Source organism: Protopterus annectens, chromosome 4.part0, assembly GCF_019279795.1.
Source record: "Protopterus annectens isolate FY-2018-M chromosome 4.part0, PAN1.0, whole genome shotgun sequence".
NCBI classification, from domain to species: domain Eukaryota; kingdom Metazoa; phylum Chordata; order Ceratodontiformes; family Protopteridae; genus Protopterus; species Protopterus annectens.
The window spans coordinates 522935188-522958256 of NC_056733.1; the positions used below are offsets into that span (position 1 = coordinate 522935188).

Genomic DNA, 23069 nt, shown 5'->3' on the forward strand with positions numbered 1-23069 from the left:
TCTTGAGTAATGAAGACATTGATACAACGGGTGAGCGAGAGGAAGAGAAAGAACAACTGTGAGTGAAATATATTATAAAATCTTTTGATTAGAATGGTGTATATATATATATATATATATATATATATATATATATATATATATATATATATATATCTATAGTTTGCTTTTGAAAGGTTGAAAATCAAACTACCGAATGGCCCTTTGTGTGAATCGGAATGACGAAAATTGTCATTCCGATTTGCACCGAAGTTCGAAAATCAGCAAATCGAAAACCACATTCGTTGATTTTCGAACTTCAATCAAATACAAAGCATAATGCAGGGGGACTATGCCCCCCTGCGCCCCCCACACCACCCTACTTTATTATTCTAACTCCGAGGTCGCACTACAATGGGGAAAGGGTCCACTTCCCGATCCCCACTATAGTGCACCTCGCACCAAAAATGCCGAATCTGCAATGAGCGAACGTTACTTTGCATTTGCTCATTGCACATCCAATGCATTCTGTTTTTGGCTTTCTGAAAACTTGAAAAAGTCCTTTCGGACTTTTGAATTTCATCCATGTGCATTACGCACATGTAAAGGTAAACCATATCTATGTATGTATATCTTAAATAATATAGATTTAGGCAAAACATATTAAAATTATAACATTAGTTTAGTTAACAGTTACAACAAACTGTGGGTCAAGGGGTAAATAAATGAGATTACGTTATCTGCCTTCGCTGATGATTTGAATATATATTTTGAACTTCCTAATGCAGACTTTGGATAAGATTTTATTAAAGTATCTGATTACCAGATTAACCCATCTAAATCCATTGTCTTCCCTATTAAACCCTTAAATCATACAGAAACTTATTTTCCAGAGTCTGCTATTGGGAGTAAATTACTCCTTTAAATACCTTGGAATAACCCCTCTTTGTCCACAATCAACAAGTAATGAAACTAAATAACTTGTGTACAATATGGACTTCAATTCTACAAGATGCTAAAAGATGGAGTCAAATGAAATTATCACTTTTAATCTAAATCTGCTATAATCAAAATGAACATTCTACCTAAACTTCTCTATCAATTTAACGCATCTAATCTAACAGTTCCCAAAACCTTTTTTCACAGAATTGAGAGAGAATTAACTAGATTTATTTGGTATCCTAGTGAAACCTTTTCCAGTGTTTCAACAGAAAGTGCTTGAGAGAAGGAAAAAAGCACAAGAATCAACTAGAAGAATCCAGCATTCTTGAGTGTTAATTTATTATTATATTATTCAGTTGTTGCAACGCTTTTGTGAGGTGTATTTCAACTAAAATAATCAAGACTACATTGGAAATGAAGCAGAGACAGGATATGGAAGAGGAACAGGAACAGAAAGAAAACAAGTAACTTGGAATTTGACAAACGTGGGATTACACAGCAATATTTACATTTGTGAAACATGACAGAAAAAGAAAATCTGTACATATTGGACTTTTTTGGACTTTGCTAAACTTCTAAACTTCTAGGGGACTCTAAAGCATATGCCACACTTCATATCATTAATGTTTGAAAAAATACTTAGGTGAGGGGAAGAGGAGTGAGAAAGTTAGTAAGTAAAACAATGTTTTTTCTTAATGGTGCAATTTTTATATTCCATGATTTTCTTTGCATGCATTAAAGTAAAGTTTTCTCAGTTATATTTAAGTCTGATGGGGATACTAATGTAAACAAGTGCTTTTTTCTTTCTCCCTGTTCAGTTTGAAGAAATTTAGGCACTGCAATGAAAAAGAGTGCTGTTTCTTATTACTGCATAGGGGAATGACTGGATTAAGGTATTTAGCTTGATCTAGTAGCAAGTTTTAAGAGAAATCAAGTAAATGAAAAAGTATACTGCATATTATAAGGCTTTTTTTCTAGCAAATAAATGTATGCTTAGTATCAGTTTTGTATCTGGTCCTCATGTCTCCAGGAAACAATCTGATAAATAGAAATGGTTAGGAGATAACCTTCTCTGAAAGCATTCAAGTTTTTACCTAGCTGGGAGAGCTATAAAGATATGACAAAACCACATAGCACTTAGAAGAAGCACAGGCTGTACCACACACCTTAGCATGGATAACCTTTCTTTTAGGTTAACTCAAGTCTATGACTGTGGCTGTCAGTTTGAAGCACTTGCACCTGTAGGAGGATAAAAATTCAATATCTTAAGATAGCCACACTTTTGCGTGTTATAATTAAGTTAATAGGTTTTAGGGGGTATTGGTGTGTGTTTGTGGGTTTTTTGAGGGCTTTCAATAAAACAAAAAGTTTTGTAAGATATGACATAGACTCAAATGGATATGACAAGAAACAACTGTATACAAGATCAACCTGCCAAACAGTGTATGCATGTAACACAAAACTTGGAACTAGACATTTAACAAGAAATCTCTTATACATAAAAGGTGAGAATAATAACTTTTTAATGGGTTCAGGCACCTAGGCAGCGAGACATTTACCTGTGGTACATTTGACTTGGGACACATGGCTGAAGTGACATTCAGCAGCAGAGAAATATGGCTGTTTGCAAATTCCCTGTCAGCAAAAAGAAGCACACACTGCCATCCTCACATATTTAATAACCAAATGCACAGGGGGAAAACAATGTTCATGGTCCCCAAGGGAACATGAGACAGCAGGCAATATGGCAGGCATCAGCAGCAGGGTGGCCAGAGAGCATGTCAGTGGCAGTAAAATTCAGTGCACAATGGACAGTGCCTTTATAATTGGTGTGTGTGGACCACTACCCCCTTCACAGTGTCTAGGGAAATTACCTAAAACACATACTGGATCATAAATGTGACTACAGTAGCCTGCAGGATTTCCTCCATGCTGTAGCACACTTCTACATGTGTAGTTACATAAGTATGTACTGTACACTGAGCACAACACTCATTACTTCTTCTGCCACCATGCATTTGGCTATTAAAGCTGTGAGCATGGCAGTGTGTGCTTCTCTTTGCCCACAGGGAATTTGCAAACAGCCATATTTCTCTGTAACTGAATGTCACTTCAGCCATGTGTCCCCAGTCAAATGTACCACAGGGAAATGTCTCGCTGCCTAGGTGCCTGAACCCTGAATACAATAATGCTTTCTGTAATGTCTTTAAATGTCAATGGTTTCACAGATAAATACAAAAAAAAGAGTAGTGAACTATATTAAAATGTAGAGTGCACATAGCTATGCTACATGAGACACACTTGGAAAGAACTGAACATGTGAATTTGATAAAAGACATGTTTTCAGAATGGCTACTCAGTGGAATACCTGGGACAAAAAAAAATGAGAAGTACTTACATTAACTGCTACAGGAGCTCCAATGGTGAAAGAAGAGGAGAAAAAATGATAATAATGATATATTTATACTACTTAGGGGTTACTGGCAAGGGTGGAGGAGGCTTACACTGGCATGTATTTATATTCCACCTAAAACTGATATAATGGAGCTTAAGAAAATTCTGGGAGAAATAATCAGTAAGAAATGTTACTTATAGGTGGAGACTGGAATTTGATTTGCAACACTGAAGATGTGAGTTGAGGGTCCAGAAGGGAAACTATAAAATAGGAGGGTAGATTGTTGAAGAAATTTATAAAGATATTTGGCATGGGAGATGTGAATTCGGTACTATACGTTCAGAATGCATTTACATATTATTCTCCAAGATGCAAAAACTGGGCTATGCTAGAGACAATTTACATCTCACAGGAACATGTGTACTTATTCAAAGGTCTTGATAAGCACCTAGTAATTATTTTAGATCATACACAAACAATAACTAAAATAAAAACATAGGGCAATGAAACAAAAATGAGACACTGGCACTTTCCCACCTATCATTTAAAAAGAGAGGAATTTAAGGAACAGGTAGTGGAAATTATTCAGGCGCTATTAGAGAAAATAGAATTTCTTTCTGAAAATATAGCTAGAGAGTGGGACAAAATTAAAGCAGAGTTTAAAAATAGGGTGGAAATAAAAGAAAGGGAGATATGGTTATGAAGTAACAAGAATTATTCCGAGGGACTGACAAACATAAAGAATTGCAAAACGGGGGAATCTCACAGAACAAGAAGAGGAGCAACTGCAGAATGATAAACAGAAAACAGGGGATTACCTCAATAATACGCATGAGTTTAGAAAGACTGTTGTTAAGCAACTGTTTTTTGATAATAATACTAGAACACAAAAATGTTTAGCACAACGACTCAAGCAATAAAAAGTAGAAAGAGCTGTCATCAAGCTATGGAAGCCTATAACAAGGAAACTAGCAAGAGATCCTGTAAAAGTATTAGAAATATTTAATCATGAAAAGGTACAAATGGAAATATTTATGAAGGAATTAAATATGCCAAGGTTAGAGGTAGATGAGGCTCAATTACTAACAGTTAAGATAGGAGAAGACAAGATAAAAATGGTAATGTATAACCAATCTACAGGAAAATCCCCAGGAACAGGTGGTATTCCTGTGGAAGGCTGGAAGCTAGGAGGGCAAAAATTTACGAAGATCTGGAAGGTTTTGCTTAACAGTATTTTAAGAGGAGGTGAAGTACCAACATCCTGGAAGAAAGTGGTGACAGCTGTTAATACCTAAAAGAGAGTAAAGATCCATCAGATACAGTTTCATACAGGCCCATATCAATACTAAACCATGACTATAAAGTGTTTATGTCTACAGTGGCTAAAAGAATGGCAAAAGTGATGCCAAAATTGATAGATATGGATCAATGTGGTTTTGTGGAAGGGAAGCAAACATTTGACAACATTAACAGAGCACTGATGTTTCAGAGGTAAGCAGAATGTAAGAAAATACCACAGTTGGTGGTGGTTCTTAAAACATTTGACACAGTAACCTCGGACTTTATAAGCAGGGCACTTGAAGCATTTGCATTCCTTGATAAAATAATAAACTTGAATAGGAGGATACATGAGGGATCAGAGGGGGAAATTAAAGTGAGTGTGTTCCTCTCTGACAATTTCTGCTTGAGTAGAGGAACCAGGCAGGGTGTCCTCTTTCTGTTTTGTTATTTGCATTAGAACCACTGGCAAATAAAATAAGGGACTCAGAAATTATAACTGGTATGGTAGTCAAGGAAAGCTGCCTCTTTTTCCAGATTATATTATTTTATACCTTATAAAACCAGAAAAAGGACATTACAGTTTTGTGGAACATTTTGAGACAGTTTCTAATCTTCTTGTGATAAAAAATGAATGACGCTAAAACAAAGGCAGTAGCAGTAAATTATGTACCCACAAATGCATTGGTTAAGCAACATCCATATTTATGGGGACATGATAAAATGAAGTATTTAGTAGTATGGATTAAAAATGATTCTGGTGTGGCAGCTAAGGATATGGGGGAAGAAACTAAACAAAAGATAATACAAAAACTGAGAAATTGGAAGCTCTGTTATATGGATATGAATAATACAATACAATGAGGTTAAAATGTTTTAGTCCCTTTAGTCTTATACACAGGTCAGGCATATTTTCATCAACCAGAGAAGTTGTGGGTAGCAATTACTAAAGAGCTGAAGGATTTTATCTAGAAGGGGAAGACGGCAAGTGTCAAGTGGGATAAGGTGATTCTTCCAATACAACTGGGCATATTTGCATTACTTGATTTGAAGGGGTATTTCAGAGCTATACAGTTAAGGCTCCTATACATAGCATAAGCAGAAACCTATAATTCAAAAAGGAAAGGGATAATGATGAAATGGGGGAAGCTCAAGAAACAAGGACAGAATGGGATTTTTGATGCAGACCTTTAAGAAGAATAACAATAATTAAACAGAATATTATATTCATAAAGTAGCAGAAAGTGTCCTAAGAACTAAGCCAACATGGGAATGGAGAAAGGAGATTCTGTCAATAGGGATGAATGCAATTAGGAATACAAACAATAGACAAGAGGAGGATGGAATTTACTGGAGAAAAATGGCAAAGGAACCAAGGTATTGGAAGCAAATAACTACAGAGGGAAATGTAATAGAATGGGAAGATGCCAAGAATTTATTTGGACTGCAAGTTAGAGATTGTCTTCCCTATCAAGGATTGATATCGGAGTACAGGCAAAGAGAAAGAAATGGGGGGTCTCCTAAATGAACAACCAGCACTGGTAGACTGTTTAGTATAATCTAAAACAAAAGCTGCTGTTAAAAAAGGAATAATTAGTATAGCATACAAAATACTGCATGATAACTATAAGAATCAATTAGAGGAGGTTATAAATAAGTGGAAAGAAAGATTGGATAAGCAACTCAAAAAGAAACAATGGGGGATATGTGTTGTCTCCCAAATATGATACAAAATCTTGAAGATTTAGGATTTTTGCTTGGAAATGCTTACACAGATATTTTTATACCCCAAGTAGACTCCAAAGAAGTTTTCCTCTGGTAGACAGCAAATGTTGGAGGTGTGATAGGGAAGAAAGATGTAAATGGGAACATATTTTTCTGGGACTGTAATGAGTTGGCAGACTTGAAATATCCCCCGCAGACTACTCTAATGGAGGTACTTTGTGAGCAAATTGGTGTAACTTGGGAAATCATTTTTATGAGCTATGACAAAAAATGTAATTGCCCAGACATAGTAAGGCCTTGCTGAGTCTAATTATGGACGGCGCCAAAAAAGCAATTACTAGAAATGGAAAAAAATCTAAACCAACTGTACTAGTAGTGAATATAATAACAGAGATAAAACTACTGTAATTTGGATCTTTAGAAAAGGGTAGGAGCAAATTGCATAGGAAAAAAATAGGAATTGTGGGAACAGGAAAAGAATGATGTTTAAAAGAAGGCAGGATTTAAATGAGTTATGTAATGTTTGAATGACAATTTGTTTGCAACTAAAATTGTATCAGCATGATTTATGATGTAAAATGCTTGCAACTGGGATTACGTCAATATGGTTTGTTTTCATTTATATAAATGTGTGACTGCTTATGCCATAAGTGATAACAAAGATGTTACTGTTTAGAAAAAAAATCATGATTGGCTTTAAAAGTCGGTCAAAATGGGGCTGGGGATAAATTGCAGTAACAGGAAAAAAAGTAGAGGATTTTAAGCCAGGGAAGAAACTAACTTCTCAAAGCAGTCAAAAGCAGTAACATTCAGCAGCATACCTCTCAACTGTACAGATTTTCGCCTCATATTTTAAGTCCGTTATTCATAAAATTGTGGTTTTCTGGCAAATCATACCCTGCAGAAAATATATGTTAATGGAAAATCTGTTATTCTATCAACTTTCTAAGTTTGTAAGAACAATATTTAAAGTGTCCCTATTTTGGGGTCTTTGTCCCATTTTTATGTATGGCTTTGTCCAGATTTCTTCCTCCAAGAGGTTGAGCTGTTATGTTCAACAGTCTTTAAAAGCACAATAACACTTACTAGCGAGTTTTATTGTGCATTTAACAGTCATTCAAGTGTCTTCCCTGTCTGCATTATTTATTTATGTATATGCTTTTGGTGACTGGCACACCTATTAATTGCCCAGAATTTCACAGAATGTCCAGATTTGTGCCTCATATTTTTGGTCTGTTCCTCATACAATATGTGGCTTTTGGCAAACCGTTGAGGATTGAACTTAACCTAAATTATTACAGACATCTGTGTTTCAGACTAAATGATAGACCTTTGAGATTCATTCTTCAGAAAATGCATGTTGGAAAGCCTGCTATTCTAACAGCTTTCTAACTTTAAACAGCAACATTTACAATCTGTCTTTTGTCCCCCAATTATTTTTGGCATTGTTCAGAATTCATACAGATGGGACAGTCTGACTGGCCAGGAAGAATCACACATTTTTATTCAAACAACTTTCTAATCATTAAGAAAGTTGTATTTACAATCTGTGCCATTTTTGTGATTTTCCTGCTTCCATTACAATATTTCCTTTTTTATTATTATTACTTTATAAAAATAACTTAAGCACTTAGTATTTACTACTGAACAATTGCAAAATAAGCAGTGACATGATCCCGGTTTCTTGGCAGGGCAATCTTCTCCTCAACAAAATAACTCTGAGCAGCAATGTGCTCATCATCAGCCAAGTTTAAAACAGAAAGGGGAGATCCATATGCAACACACATGCATAAATGTCAGCAGAACCAAGAGCAACACACACAGAAAAACTAGTTCTTTTAACTGATGTAACTGAGTATCTGAATGTCCGCTCCTTACATGGGGGGGGGGACTATAATTTTCACCTACCCCACCTTCTTTCACATTTGACGATGCCTATCCAGATATTATTACAGACTTTGGCTGGCTCGAGATGTTTAATGTTATCACCTGCCACCCCATTACTATTCATTCAATGAACCATGGATTCATCTTTTTAAAAGTGTAAATTGCAGGCTGATCTTGCCAGGCAGAATCTGTTGTTGTCGTAGTAAAACAATACTTTTTTTTACAACACTTTGCAGCCATTCAAATTTTAAAGGACTGGTTCACACAGACAGCGCCAATGTATAAATTCTAGTTCTACCTAGCCATCCACACAGAGGCGAGCTGTGGACCTTTTGTTTCTTTCTTTTTCCTTTTTTCCCCCAAAAGGCACACAGTTCCAGCACCCTTGCTTGCATCTAGAGAAAACTATGCAATGCATTTTATTAATGCAATATCCTGAAATACCATAATGAAAAGTATAGTGTTATTAAATGCCTAAACCTTTACAAAATAAATATAGTGGAGATTTTTAACCTGAAAAGTGTGGGAGCATCATATGTGAATAGCTTTAAGAAGTTGGTGTCTCAATCCTGTGTGAAAGTTCAGACTGTCACTAATCTAGTCCCACATAAATTATATCTGTCTCACCATTTAGGGGATCTGTCCTTCCTAGAAATTAGGGCAATTCTTAGGCAGGTCCTAGTTGGAGATCTTACAGGTAAAGGGAAAATCAGACTTTGTTGCTTCAGCATCAAATGCAGAAACATCCATATGAAGCAAGCTAGAATGAAGACTGAAGTTAAGCAGCAACAAAGCCTTCTTCTTATTTTATGATGCCATGGCATTACAAGAAAGAAGCACAAAGCCCAAAGCAATGAAGACAACTGAAAGAATCATACCAAGAGAAGTTCAGAAGAAAGCCTTCCAAATTTTTACCCCATATAGTAGAATCCATAAAAGCAATACCTTCATTTATTTATTTGCATTCACAGTGCAATTCTAAACACTAATTACAAAAGTTTACTTGTAGTGTGTAAACATCATGGCCGCTTACCTTTAGCATTGTCCTTTTGTGTCTGATGAATGTGTGGAAGCCTAGCCATCGCATCTTCATAGCAAGTTCAAACACCACCATTACAAGGGTGAATATCTCTAGGGTAGCATGGACCTGGAAAATAAATAGAGATTATAAAACTGTATATCTTAACAGTCTTGTACAGTTTCCTCACGTCTTAATACCACTGCATTTATTTCTAATTTTAAATTTTAGATACAAGGAACAAAAAATGTCCAAGATATGGCATTATCATACATCCCTGGTGTGTCACTACAAATAAAAGCTGTGATGAGTCTTTATCACCTCAGAGCCATGGAGCATCAAATAATTTCCAATGAACCATGACCAAGGATGGATAAGGAAGAAGTGGTGATAAATCCTAAGGTGGCAGTATGGTTTTTGCAAGGGAGCTACTTCTTAATAAACACACTAAACTTTTGCACTGTTAAACTGGCAAAGAAGTTCTGTATATGAAAAGAATGATTCCTAAATGCTTGTAAATAGAGAAAATGAGCTCTCATTGTGTAGATGACTTTAAAAAGGGAGTGGGCTTGGTGTATGTGAAGAAGAAGTACACAAACTCTAATATGAAAAGGATGGATAGGGGAAAAGGAATAAGTGGTTGAACTGGACTATTATCTGTACAACATGAAGGCATCTGATGGAAAACAATGAAGGCACATCATGTTGATTTAAAGAGAAAGACTGCCATGTCAGACAGATCAAACAGATAAAATGAGTGAAAAACATGATACGCAACCATCAATACAGATTTATGACTGCAATACACTAAATGGAATAAGAAAATAAACAATGTACCTCAAAATACAGAAGAGTGAACACTTTAGGAGGAAAAAATAGAAACCACTGTTACATAGATTTACCTCCATAATGTCGACAGCCGCAATGGTGAACCCATTTCCGCGAACTCCGAACTGCACCTTCACAAAACCCTGAACGCCAATATTCTGAACCACAAAATCTTGCCCCCTTTTTGATCCATGTTAGCACTTGTTTGTAGGTGTGGTGCGGTTAAAAATGTCAACTTACGATGGTTTGTCACCTTTCTGAGGTTTCAGCGGTAATAGTTCAGCATTGTGCATGTTCACCATTGTGACCTTCGACATTATGGAGGTAAACCATTACATATCTCAACAGCCTCAGGGAATTTTGCGTAACAGTCTATACACAGGAAAAATGTAAATCCTCATCACAGGATAAGTCGACTCCCAAGGTAAAGTTAGAATGTCATGAAGTATTAGCTCTTTGTTCTGATTTTTATTCTTGAAGATAGAACATATGGTGCAAAACTGTAAGGAATGTTGCATCTGTGCATTCATCTTACCCAATACATGGCATCACAAACTCTCTCTTTGTATCTGCTGATGCTTAAACATAACTCATGGGCTTTAATTAGCACATACTCAAATATCAGAGTAGGAATGATAACTCTCAGATTTAAATAATAAGCCTTCCATACATAACAGCCTATCTCAATAGGGAAAGTATGGTCTAACAACAGGATGTAATGAATTTGACTTATGTGGTCATCCTGTCATATCAACATCACACAGCAACTGAAATTCAGTTATCTTTGGTACAAGCCTCTAACTCTTGCTCCTTTTTAGCAGATACCTCCACAGAAAAACAATCCTCCAGACTTTCAAACTTTTCACAAATTCTCCATGCACTTACACACATTATATTCCACTTGAGATAGCAGCTGAGTGCTGTGACTTACCAAGTTCACACTGAAATTGCAAATCATACATTTTAAGCAGAGTATAATTTTAAAATCTTTGTATTACATTGGGTAATGACTTTTTAAATATGCGCTGAAGTGGTCTAATGCTACAAACACAGTCATATTACTTTTCACAGTCAAAACCTATGGTAAATATATTTTTCTTATTTGAGCATAACATAATTTGGTATCAATCATAGACCCAAAAGTTAACAATGTACCCTCTTGCATTAACACTGCAAGAAGCCCTTGTTAACTGACTCCAACTTGTGATGTAATAGGTTGCTTCACTAGAAAAAAAAAGCACAAGGTCTCCACAAAACACCAATAAATCCAAAGGCAGACTCTGGAAGGCATAACAATAAAACTCAAGAGAGTTCAAATTCAATATGTTTAATAGCAATAGTTTAAAGAGAGGCAGGTATTAATGTCAAAATATAACCAAAAGTGGATTTTTTACAAAAGATTCTTGGATGATATTTGTATTTTTTGGGTAGGGCCAAAGGAAGAAATACCAAATTGTATGGATTTTTTAAATAATAGTACCAATTTCTTGAAATTTACACATAATATGAGTCAGGAAAAACTCCAATGTTTGGATGTGGAGATTTATAAGGTGGATAATAAGTGCAACTCTAAAGTGTACAGAACAAGTACTTATTCAAACTCTTACACTATGATAGTGCTCATCCCATGCACTATAAAAGGAATACAGTTAAGGGACAATATATTAGATCTTCCAGAATGACATCCAACAATGAAGATTATGTAAAGGAAACTAACATTTTGAATCAAATGTTCAAGGCAAGGAAGTACCCAGATTGGTTGGTTGAGCAAGTTGAAAAAGAGGTTCTTGAAGGAAGTTTAACGAAATTCAAACCTATTCTGGGTACTGATGAAGAAAGTACAGTACATGACAAAACAGAAGAAAATTTTAGTGTGGCCCTGGTAATTGAATACAATTGTTAGGGGGGTTATGGATAAGGAATGGAGCAGGTTTACAGCTATCACTGACCTAGACAATATAACGAAGGATAAGTTAAAAGTGGTATATAAAAATTCTTGCAGTCTGAAAAACTTACTGGAAACCAACTGTGACACTGGTTCCACAACTAACAGAAGGAGAAATGGGACTTTTAAATTCGGGCACTGTTCACAGTGTGGTTACATAGCTAATAAAGAAACCATTTATCTGGAAGGTAGAAATATGGTAATAGAAGGGAAGGAGTACATTAATTGTGACAGTAATGGTTTAGTTTACTTGGCAAAATGTCAGGTTTGCCAAGCATTTTACGTAGGAAAGACAGAGCGCAAACTAAGAAGAAGGATATATGAGCATATATATGACATACAAAATAAGAAACCAATGCTCTATACTAACATAAGCAGACTGCAAATATGCATATGTTTTATTCTTTGGTTTAGAAAGGGTGAAGCTAGACGGAAGGGGTGGCTTGTGGGAGGAAAAATCAAATACAGGGAGCTGTGGTGGCAAGTCACTCTGCAGGCTAATAAATGTCCAGGGTTAAATGATCATATTTCCATAGCCCCCCTTCTCATGCTTAGAGCATCAAAGCTATAAAATGCATTTTTAGTAATGTTGTGACATTTTGAAACAATGGTTAAAAGTGTGATTTGGAATTTTAAATTTAATTTATTTTTATTTTAAATTGCAAATGAACATTTTATACTTTATTTATTGTTTTAAACATTACTTGGATTTTAAAAGTTCCCTTTTTTTAGCACGCTAAATGTTATGTGATGTAGAAATGCATTTTTATGTATGGCCAAGAGATGGCGTAGAGATAAGGGAAAAATCTCTCTTTTTATGTAATGAAACAATTTCAGTTTTCATTATTATAACATTTTTATTTATTTACTTTTTAACACAACAATATGTATAAACAGAAACAGATCAAAAGATATATGTTATTTTAGTTTGATTTTTATTGCTATATGGAAGTTGATTTATTGATTTAGGTTCTTAGTAAAGAAAGTGTAGTTATATGATTAATAAAGCTTTTTAACATTAGTTTTTAACAGTTTTACTGAAAAGCTTTGTGATAGGTTTTCAATTTAATTAGGATGTATATAAATACACACATTTGACTGTTTAGCTCACATCTGATGAAGTAGTGTAAATGAAAACATAATTTGGAATGTTAATGTAGCGTATCAGTTGGTATTAAACATATTGAATTTAGGTTGCTTCACTTCACAGAACTTGAAAGTACAAACGGTACTTTTCCGTTAAACCCCTACCAATTCATCACACAGCAGAGACTTGAATTGGCTACTTCATGCCAGGGGGAAGTAATAGACGCCCTTTTATTGGTAGCGTAGATGAAGCCGGACGTGTCCGCCACACTCATTGGTAAGCAGTTTGTCAATATGTAGTAAGTGTGCCTTACCTTGTCAATGGCTCCTTCTGCCAACGATCTTGTATTATCAGATTGATAGACAGAGCCCATTCAAAGGAAAAATAGCCTGGAAATAACGTCTCCGAGGAAACAGAAGTGAACGTACCTGGTCCCGTATTGAATGGAAAAGTACCCAAAATGATTTTACACTGCAAGTGGGATCACAAGCAAAAGGGTTATATTTGGGTCTGACTGCCCGGTTGTCCCGATCCTTGCAAACAGTGTGAAAGAACTTACACCTACCGCAACAACAAAAAGTTGTTTGTCAGTTTTAGAGATGTAGTTGCCACACAGGAAATGAAATACTGGCATCGCAAACTGAAAGGGTTATTTACCGGCAAAAATAAGTACTGCACAATGTAGCTGATATGTTGTTTCTTGAGGTGATAGGTTATTCACGAATTTACAATCCATTACTGGATATAAACTCTTCAGAAACTTTAATTTAGTTATTCTGTAGTGTATGAATACTTAGAAATGCATCAGCGTGAGGTACGGCTTCAGTTCACAGCAGAGCAAAGTGGTAGGGCTTTAACGGAAAAGTACCGTACAAACTGTACTAACCAGATACTAAAAGCATTATCTCAAGATTTTTGGACTTACTTTATACACCACTGCATGTAGTATCTAAAGTGCCATACTACATTTCCCCCACTGGTTCCAATTAGATGTGATTAAGTTTTTAAATAAAATCATTCCTAAAACAGTCTTTGCTTTTGCTGACATCAGCAAAAATTAAATTAACTTTACTCTCCATGATGTCAACTCACTGACAGTGTATGGGTGAATCCATAGACTTTAATGCATACGGTCCTACCCATTAAAGTCAATGAATGGACCTCTATGTCATCCCTATTGCGATGTCACTAATGGAAGTAGTAGTAGAATTATGTTGGAGGATCCTTAATAAAATGTTTATACAGTTATTTTATTAAGAAACCACTCACATAAAATACACTGCAGCACTTACCACAACAAAGCAAAGGAACACTAAGCATTTCAATGTAGCCATGCTGCATCATATTCTAGCAGCTTGTTGAGTGGTTATTATTGAGTACAACTCCCTCTTCAGCATGTACCTCACAAAGCACATGCAGCAGCTGGAGAGACCACAGAGGTTTCTCACCAGGAGAATCCAGGCCTCAAACATCTACTCTACACAGGCTAAAAGCCCTGTCCCTCTACTCAGTTTCATACAGACTCCTCAGAGGTGACCTCTGTCTGGCATACAAAGCAATATCAGACCCTGCCTTGATGGGACTGCGGCATATCCACAAGTCAAGCTCAACTCGAGTAACACGCACTTGCGATCTCAGCCTGGTCTGCGACATCAGTAGGATTTGGCAGGACAGATTTGTGTCCCAGAGACTTCCCCGTCTGTGGAGTAGACTCCCTCTCCACATCAAGCAGAGTTTTAAGTGCAACCTGGATAACTGGATGGGAAACAGAAAATACACCCCTGGGATTCCACCTATGTCCCTGCTGGACAGGGGCTTTGGGTGCTGACTTGTCTAAACATGGGCTAAACTCTTGGCTAGGCTTATAAGGGCCTCACAGCCAATAGCCTAGTAACTTCCTATGATCCTATGATATGCCAGAACCTTTGGTTAGTATCAAAAACAGTGAGTAATTTTGTATGACCCACAGCTGCTAAAATAGATAATGTTCCCTTTATTTATTTATTTTCTCCTTTTTGAACCTTAATATATCAAAAAGAATTTGCATAATAGTAATATATATCTCACCAGGTAACAATTTACCAGTGTTGGAAAATATTTTATCCTGGACATCCCAAACAATAAACCTCAAAACAATAATCTTAGGAGACGTAAATATAGATTGGCAAACCATAGCTTCCGACTCCCCCACAAATAGTATAAATCTGTATGGTTCTTCTCAGCTTATCAATGCTCCAACAAGATACAGCAAGGATCTTGCCTGCCAATCTACCTTAGACTGGATTCTAGTATCCCACCCTGCTAATTACCCCTCTTCTGGTACACTGCCTAGCTCCCTGAGCGATCATCTATCGCTTACTCCCTTACAACAAACTCCCAACAACTAAAGAGTACACACTATAAAATCAGTTAGAAACACAATTATTTTTTGTCAGCATAAATTCAAAAATCTCGTACAGGAAATAGACTGGACACCCCTTAAACAAATACCTCTTAATAATGCTGTACTATACTTTAATAATGCCTTCCTTCACATACTTAATACACTAGCTCCCATTTGGATGAATAGAATCAAAAAGAACTCAGCACCATGGCTCTCAAATTAATGTAAACACCTGATGAAGCAAAGGGAACTAGCCTGGTCAACCTGGAAACAAAACAAAAATTAACAAAATCATGTTAATTTCAAAACACTACACAACAAAGTGACAACACTAATCAACAGAGATAAGAAGTCATATTATTCCCAGCTTCAATTCCAGCATAAAATCAACCCCAGTAAATTTTGGCACTCCATATCTTCTCTACCTAACCCTGGAAGAAATGGAGAGCACACCCTATCACCTGATACCCCTCCATCACAAATATCCGAAAACTTTAACAAGCACTTTATAAAAACAATTTCAGACCTACTAACACCCCTAATGCTGGACTCCCCCCACCCTTCAACCTATTCAGACACTGTCCCCAAGCCATCAACTACTTCTAACCCTGTCATTACTAACCCCCCACTCAGCAAAATGTCATACAAACCCCATTCTCATTTCAGCCTATACCCACTGACACCATTAAGAAACTGCTACAAAAACTAAAACCCTGCTCTACTTCAGCTGACAATCTCCCCCCAAACTTCCTCAAACTGGCTGTTAACTCAGTTGCCTACCCAATCAGTATCCTTATAAATAAGTACCTACCATATGGAAACAATCTCACATCACCCCATCCACAAAGGAGGCAACTCTTTTGATCCATCCAATTTCCGTCACCCATATCCAAAATTCTCAAGAGAAGTATCCATCAGCAGGTAATGCAATATCTACTGCAAAACAATCTTTTAATCAAAACCCAACATGGCTTCCAACCTAGCCAGAGCACAGCTACAGCCCTATTACCTTTTACAGACACCATGAACAAGGCCAGAGATGCAGCCTCAGTATTCCTTGATCTCTCCAAGACCTTTGACACAGTGTCTCACCCATTATTTTTGAACACACTGTCGAACTTAGGCTTCTCACATAACACAGTAAAATGGTTTCAGAGCTACCTCAAGGATCGTAAACAAGCAGTGAAATGGTCCAACAAACTCTCACCCTTTCTCCACAACCCTACTGGAGTCCCCCAAGGCTCCATCCTAGGACCCCTACTCTAACATTTTTACAAACAACCTTCACACTGCCTCTCACTCTGGGACCCTCATTCAATATGCTGATGATTCCACCATAATCTGCACTGCTCAATCACTACCAGAACTACTCTCAAAAACTCAACAGTCCTTTACAGCAGTTGAATCCTGGCTAAGAAATGCCCAACTCTTTCTTAATCCAAAGAAGACAGAACTAGTACTCTTTCATCCCAAAAACACCTCCCTTGTCACTGATCATTTCAACATCCTTGCATCTGACAACAGAAATAAATTTATCTGAAATAAACTTTCATTTGACCCCCATACACAGCAAAATATAAAGAAAACTCATCAAAAACTGGGACTCATATACAAAAACAAACATTTTTTTTTACTGCAGCAACCAAAACTACCCTTACAAAAACATTTTACTTCCCTCTCTTCTGTATGGTTCATAGGTTCATACTAGGCTATCTCCCCTAGGGCATTTATAAGCCTAGCCAGAGTGTGTTTGGCTTTCGCCACCCATTTTAAATTAATTTTGCTATGCCCTTTTTCGAGGTTAGTATACTGTGCCTCTGTCTAACAGTGGTGCCCCTATCTTACCTAACTTACAAAGCTCTACCCTAAGCAAGTTGGAACAGTGCTACAAAAACGTTGCAAAGTTTGCACAAACTTTAAATATCACACACACACCACTGTAAACCACTCCTAGAATTAAACTGGCTTGAACTACCCAACCAACTTGCCTTTATTTAGCTATCCACCTTGCATAACCTTATTTTCAAACCTACTGTCTGCCCTGTACTAGCCAATCTAGTTGCACCTTAGACACCAAATCGATCCCTACAATCAGAAGACAAAAATATGCTAGCTATCTCAAAACCCACAAGAAAACCTGGTCACTCTCTGTATTCATACTCAGTCTCTATACATTGGAATTTACTACCTCTAGCTACCAGGTTTATTCCTGGCCTAACCCATTTCAAAGCCTCTTTAAAAAATCATCTCAAAAATACATGGCTCTGCTTCTGCAGAAAGCCTACCTAATGCTCAGGTCTTCTTCTTCTCTCACATTTCAGTCCCTCACAGACTGCAAGATCCTAAAGCTCTTCTAACTCCTTCTCTGCTTCTATACCATATCCTTAGCTGCTACCCAGGCTTTATTGCTTCTATTCTTCGTAAAGCTCCCTCGCTATATGTCTGTATCACTAACTTTCTGGCTGCTATTTCTACATCATGTATGATGAGAGTGACTATTAATATCTGTAATGTTTTAACTGTATAGAACTGTTTAGATGTGTAGTAATATATTACAACATCTTGTAACAGTTTTTTCTTTCAACTTATTTTTTTGTATAGTATTTCTAATGTAATCTTTATTGCATTGGATTATACTGTATTTGTATTGTACTGTATGTGGAGCTTTTCTCCCCGGGCCTCTGCTGAAAACGGGTTCTGTAGACCCAGTCAGATCACCCCGATAAACAAATGTCAAATAAATAAATAATAAACTATATACAGCAAAGGCAAGCTTGCTCACCCAAATACTTTATTATTTAAATTATGTGTCTTAAAGGTGAATTCTGACAATATGCTGCATTCCTCCCCCGCATCTAGCTTGCACACAACATGTCTTTGATCATCAGCTCTTCTGACCAGTAACTGTCTTTCCTACCAGTATCAGCAAGAACTGAATACACAGCATCTTAAGATGTCCTTCCATAACACTGTTGCAGTATTTTTGCTAAAGGGATCCACTACTAAGGGTAGCCCAATGTCTGGCCAGTATACCAAAGCCTTAGTTTTTTTTTTAAGGATGTTGTACTTCACATGTATGCTTCCTGCTCATGGTGTAGGCCATAAAGGTGATGTATGGCTGTACATACCTCAGAGCTTCTTTGCCGCCAGTGTGAACTCCATCTTCGATCAACGGTCTGAACACTCATTCATTTCTGCTGGTTACTAAGCCATTTTCAGACAAGTGCCCCATTGGGGTTTTCTTCTTATCTTGTTTTTTTCTCTTAGATGACATGTCACCCAGAAAGAGAAAATCTCAGCGTGGGAGACAGATTCTCCATAAGAACCATCATGAGCAGTGTCTGTTTTGCTTGGGTGCTTCTCATGACCATAAGTTGTGCCCAATTTGTCAACCATTTATCCCTAATACCCTTCATATTCATCTCTCCTACTTGTCTATCTACTTAGAGAACCAGCATCTTAAGTTGTTTGCACAGGGTACGATGGCAGAATCATCCCATCCCAAGGTTCAGCTGTCTGCTAAGAAGACCAAAAAAAGTCAGGTTGGATTCAGCTGCTGTACCACCTCCCCCAGATGTCTCTCTTGACGCTGATGAAAACACAGATCATCTCCAGCTGTTCCATCAGATTTCTCTGATGCTGTCACTTCAGATGCTGGCATGGATCCTGCTTCTCACATGTCCTCGGAGGCTCTGCAGATGTTGATGGGGAACCTCAGCTGATTATATCTGAGGGAGTGAGGGGTGTTCTGCAGATTCTTATTCAGGAGGAGATTCCCCTATGTTGACTGAGTGTTGGCAATGGTCTGAGGGACTGAGGGACTGAGGGGTGTTACGCAGATTCTTATTCAGGAAAAGATTCCCCTATGTTGATCGAGTGTCTGCAATGGTCTGAACCTCCTAAGATCTTTAGGGCTGGCATCCCTTTGAAAAAAGAAGCAGAAAACAAAACATAAATCTCCAGCATGAATGGCAGGATTTTACACAATGGTTGTTTAATGCACTTATGGCCTTGAAGCCCCTCCTGGGAGTTTCTGTTCCTACCCCCCTTGGTCATCTACTCGCTTAAGAGGCCTAGGGAGCAGTACTATTCTGATGAGGAAATGGACTCCGGAGAAGAGTCTTTGACTTACTCCTCTCAGATTCCTTCTCCATTAAACTATGGTTCTGAGGGGGAGGACCCATTAGTTCAGATTCTCCTTTTGAGGAACTTTCTTTTGAGGATACTCTCTCTCATACGATGGAATTTTCTAAACGGGACTGTACCCAGGTTTCTAACATCCAGAAGAGGCATTATGAACTCCTCCAGATGGAGTCTCCTAAGCCCTCTGCTGTCCCTCCTGTCCTAGCTGCCCTGTTGGGACACTTTTTCAGCAGCTTCTCAGGCTTCTGTTTTCCAGCCTCCAGCTCCTAAAAAAGCTGATAGGTTTTATAAAGTGCTTGATGATTGCAAGTTTCTTTACAAATGTCCTGCTGACTCCTCTTCTGACATGCCTTCTAAACTATTGCCTTCCACTAAATTGTTTCCTTCTGACAAGGACAGTTAGGGTCATGGAATGGCATTGCAGAAAGTTTTATACTGCTGCTGCCCTGGTCTTTTGGCCTACTATCAGACCCATATAACCAGGTATGTCTTAGCTCTTCTTTCTCAGGCCTATCAGGTTATCTCTGACATTCCTGATTCTGAGGGGAAAGTTCTAGCCCTTGTGATTGCCTTTTGCAAGATGGGGGGGGGGTGGTGGTTACAAATCATTCCTTACCTGGATGACCTGCTCATTTGGCTTCCTCCCCAGAGAACTTGATTCAGCTCCTCCACTATGCTATTTGCCTCCTGCAAAGTCTAGGGTTTACTGTAAATTTCCAAAAATCCTTCCTGACTCCTTCTCAGGATCATTTTTTTCTTGGGTTCAGGCTCCAGTCCATTCCTATGCTGACTTTTTTGCCACTATCCAAAGCTCTGACTCCAATTGCCTTTTTTCAATCCCTTCTTCATTGGGTATCAGTTACTGCCAGGGAGTTTCTAAGGGATCTGGGTTATATGGCTTCCACCATTCCTATGCTTCCTCTAGCCAGACTCCACATGAGGAAGTTTCAGAGGTTTCTAAAGTCGGTGTGGCTTCAACACTGTCATCCTTTAGACTTTCTAGTTCCTCTTCTTCCATGCCTCAAACTACAGCTTCAGTGGTGGACTCATCAACTGTCTCTCAATCCAGGGCTTCATTTTCAACCCCCAGTCCCCTCTCAGAAACTTTTTCAAATGCCTCAGACACAGGGTGGGGGGGGGGATTTCTTTTGGACTTCTAAAGGTTTATGACATTTGGACTATTTGTCAGAGGGTGGACTATATCAACATCAAGGAGGAGAGAGCTCTCCTTGCTCTTCAGGCCTTCCATACTGTTTCTTCCAGAGTCTCTCAAAATCTTTACAGAAATTACCACAGTGATGTGGTACATCAGTAAGCAAGGGGGATGCAGTCTTAACTCCTGTGCAGACTAGCCCTTCAGGTTTGAGATCTGGCTGTCCAGTATCAGATGACTCTTCAGGCTGTTTATATTCCTTCAGAGCAAAACACTGTGGCAGACTCTCTAAGCAGGTCCATAACACATATTCATGAGTAGATGCTTCACTAAGATGTGTTTCTAGACACTGTCTACCAGTGGGGTACTCCTCCAGTAGATTTTTTTTGCCTCCCATCTGAACAGACAACTTCTTCTCTTTGCACCAGAGTCCCAAGTCCCCCGGCATGAAAGGTGGGTGCCCTCTCTTTTTCATGAAAGGGGATGTTTGTCTTTGCCTTCCCTTCCCTTCCTCTCACACTGAGGGTCCTGCTCAACATAAAACAGGACTCCCTCTCTTCGCCTTCCCTTCCTCTCACACTGAGGACCCTGCACAAGATAGAATAGGACTCCCCCAAAATCTTGCTGGTGGCTCCCTTTTGGCTCAGACAGCATTAGTTCCCCCTTCTTCTGCACCTAGCCAAGGGCAATCACCACAAGTTGCCTCACAGGGTGGACCTACTCACACAGTCTCTCATCCATCCTCACTTCTCTACTCTTTAACATCATGGTGGATAGGATTTTTATCTCTTTTAGGCACCTTTTTTTCTGAGGACGTGCTTCAAATTCTGAACAAGGCCAGAGGACCCACTACCAGGAAATCTTATTTGTCCAAATGGAAGACATTTTCTGTCTGGTGTCTGTCTTGTAACCAAGATCCACTTTCTGTGGAGGCTCCTTTAATATCTCTTATTCATGTGAATTCCTCTATGCTGGGCTGGCTTACTCTTCAGTTAAAGCTCACCTTTCAACTATTTCTGTACATCTGCCTTTGACTCCTCCTTTGGCTACTAGGTTTGAGGCCTAACAATTTCTTAAAGCCATCCTTTATATCAGACCTCCCAGGAAGCCTATTTCTCCTTCCTGTGACCTTAATTTTGTTCTTGAAAAATTGACTCCTTTTGGGCCTGCAACTTCAGCTTCCTTCCAACATTGAACATGGAAGGTGGTTCTTCTTTTCATCCTTACTTCAGCTAGAAGGGTGTCTGAACTTCAGGCCCTTATGGCTGTTCCTTCTTTATTAGTTTTTCATAGGGACAGGGTGTCTCTTCATACTAATCCTTCTTTTATGCCCAAGGTGGTTAAGGAATTGTCTCTTAATCAGTCTATTAATGTGCCCCCTTTTTTCCTTTACCTCAGTCTGCCAGACAGAAAGTTCTTCACAGCTTGGATTTGTACAGGCAGCTCAGATATTATTTGGCTATATCTAAGGCCATTTGCAAGCCCGAGCAATGTATTGTTTACTTTCAGCCTAGATTTCTTGGTTTGGCTGTTTATAAGCAAGCCATTTTTTCTTGGATTTCTATGGCCATTTTTTTTGTTACTCCTTTCACGGGAAAAGCATTTCTGCTTCTGTAAAGGCTCAATCTACCAGGGCTATGGCTTCCTCTGCCGCTTTTTTCAAAAGATTAGATGCCAGTTCCATCCTTGAGGCTGCTACTTGGTCTTCTGTCCATACCTTTACTAAACATTACAAACTGAATGTGGATTCCACGTCTAGAGCTGGATTTGCCAGGGCTATGCTACACGGCTTCCTTGAGGGACCTGCTGGACCTTCCTCCCCCCCAAATTCACTCTTGAACTTTTGTACTCTCGCTTTAGTAAAGAATACTGCAACCGTGATATGGAAGGACATAGTACATTTGTATAAAATCTTACATTACAGTAGATACCCTTCCCTTCACTGTTGCAGTACTTGCTCCCTCCCTCCTCCCCCTTTTTTCTTCACTCCTTTTTCTTTTTTTTCAGGATCCACATGTTCCTCCTTTTCTGCTTGGACTGTTGTTCCTCCTGGGGCTATTCAGTTCTGAAGTATGTACATTCGTATGTCAGCTTTATGCCCTACGCCATGAGTGGGGAGCATCATATGATGTCCTTAAGAAAAATAAATAAGGCTTTCGTACACTGGCCGGATGTTGGGCTACCCTTGGCAGGGGATCCCTTTACTAAGGAATACTGCAACAGTGAAGGGAAGGACATTTATTGTTACGGTAAGATTTTGCACAGTTGTACTTTACCATTCTACATGCACATTATTCACACCATGC

General features: G+C 38.2%; 1 protein-coding gene across 2 annotated transcripts in view; it reads right to left on the reverse strand.

Moving 5' to 3' along the window:
- The window catches only part of TPCN1 (two pore segment channel 1), a 1721246-nt gene that overhangs the window by 1133645 nt on the left and 564532 nt on the right, over positions 1-23069 (reverse strand). For both annotated transcript variants that reach the window (XM_044068445.1, XM_044068446.1), the window contains exon 4: positions 9240-9353. In XM_044068445.1, the coding sequence (XP_043924380.1) occupies positions 9240-9353 (114 nt within the window). The remainder of the gene's footprint in view (positions 1-9239; positions 9354-23069) is intronic.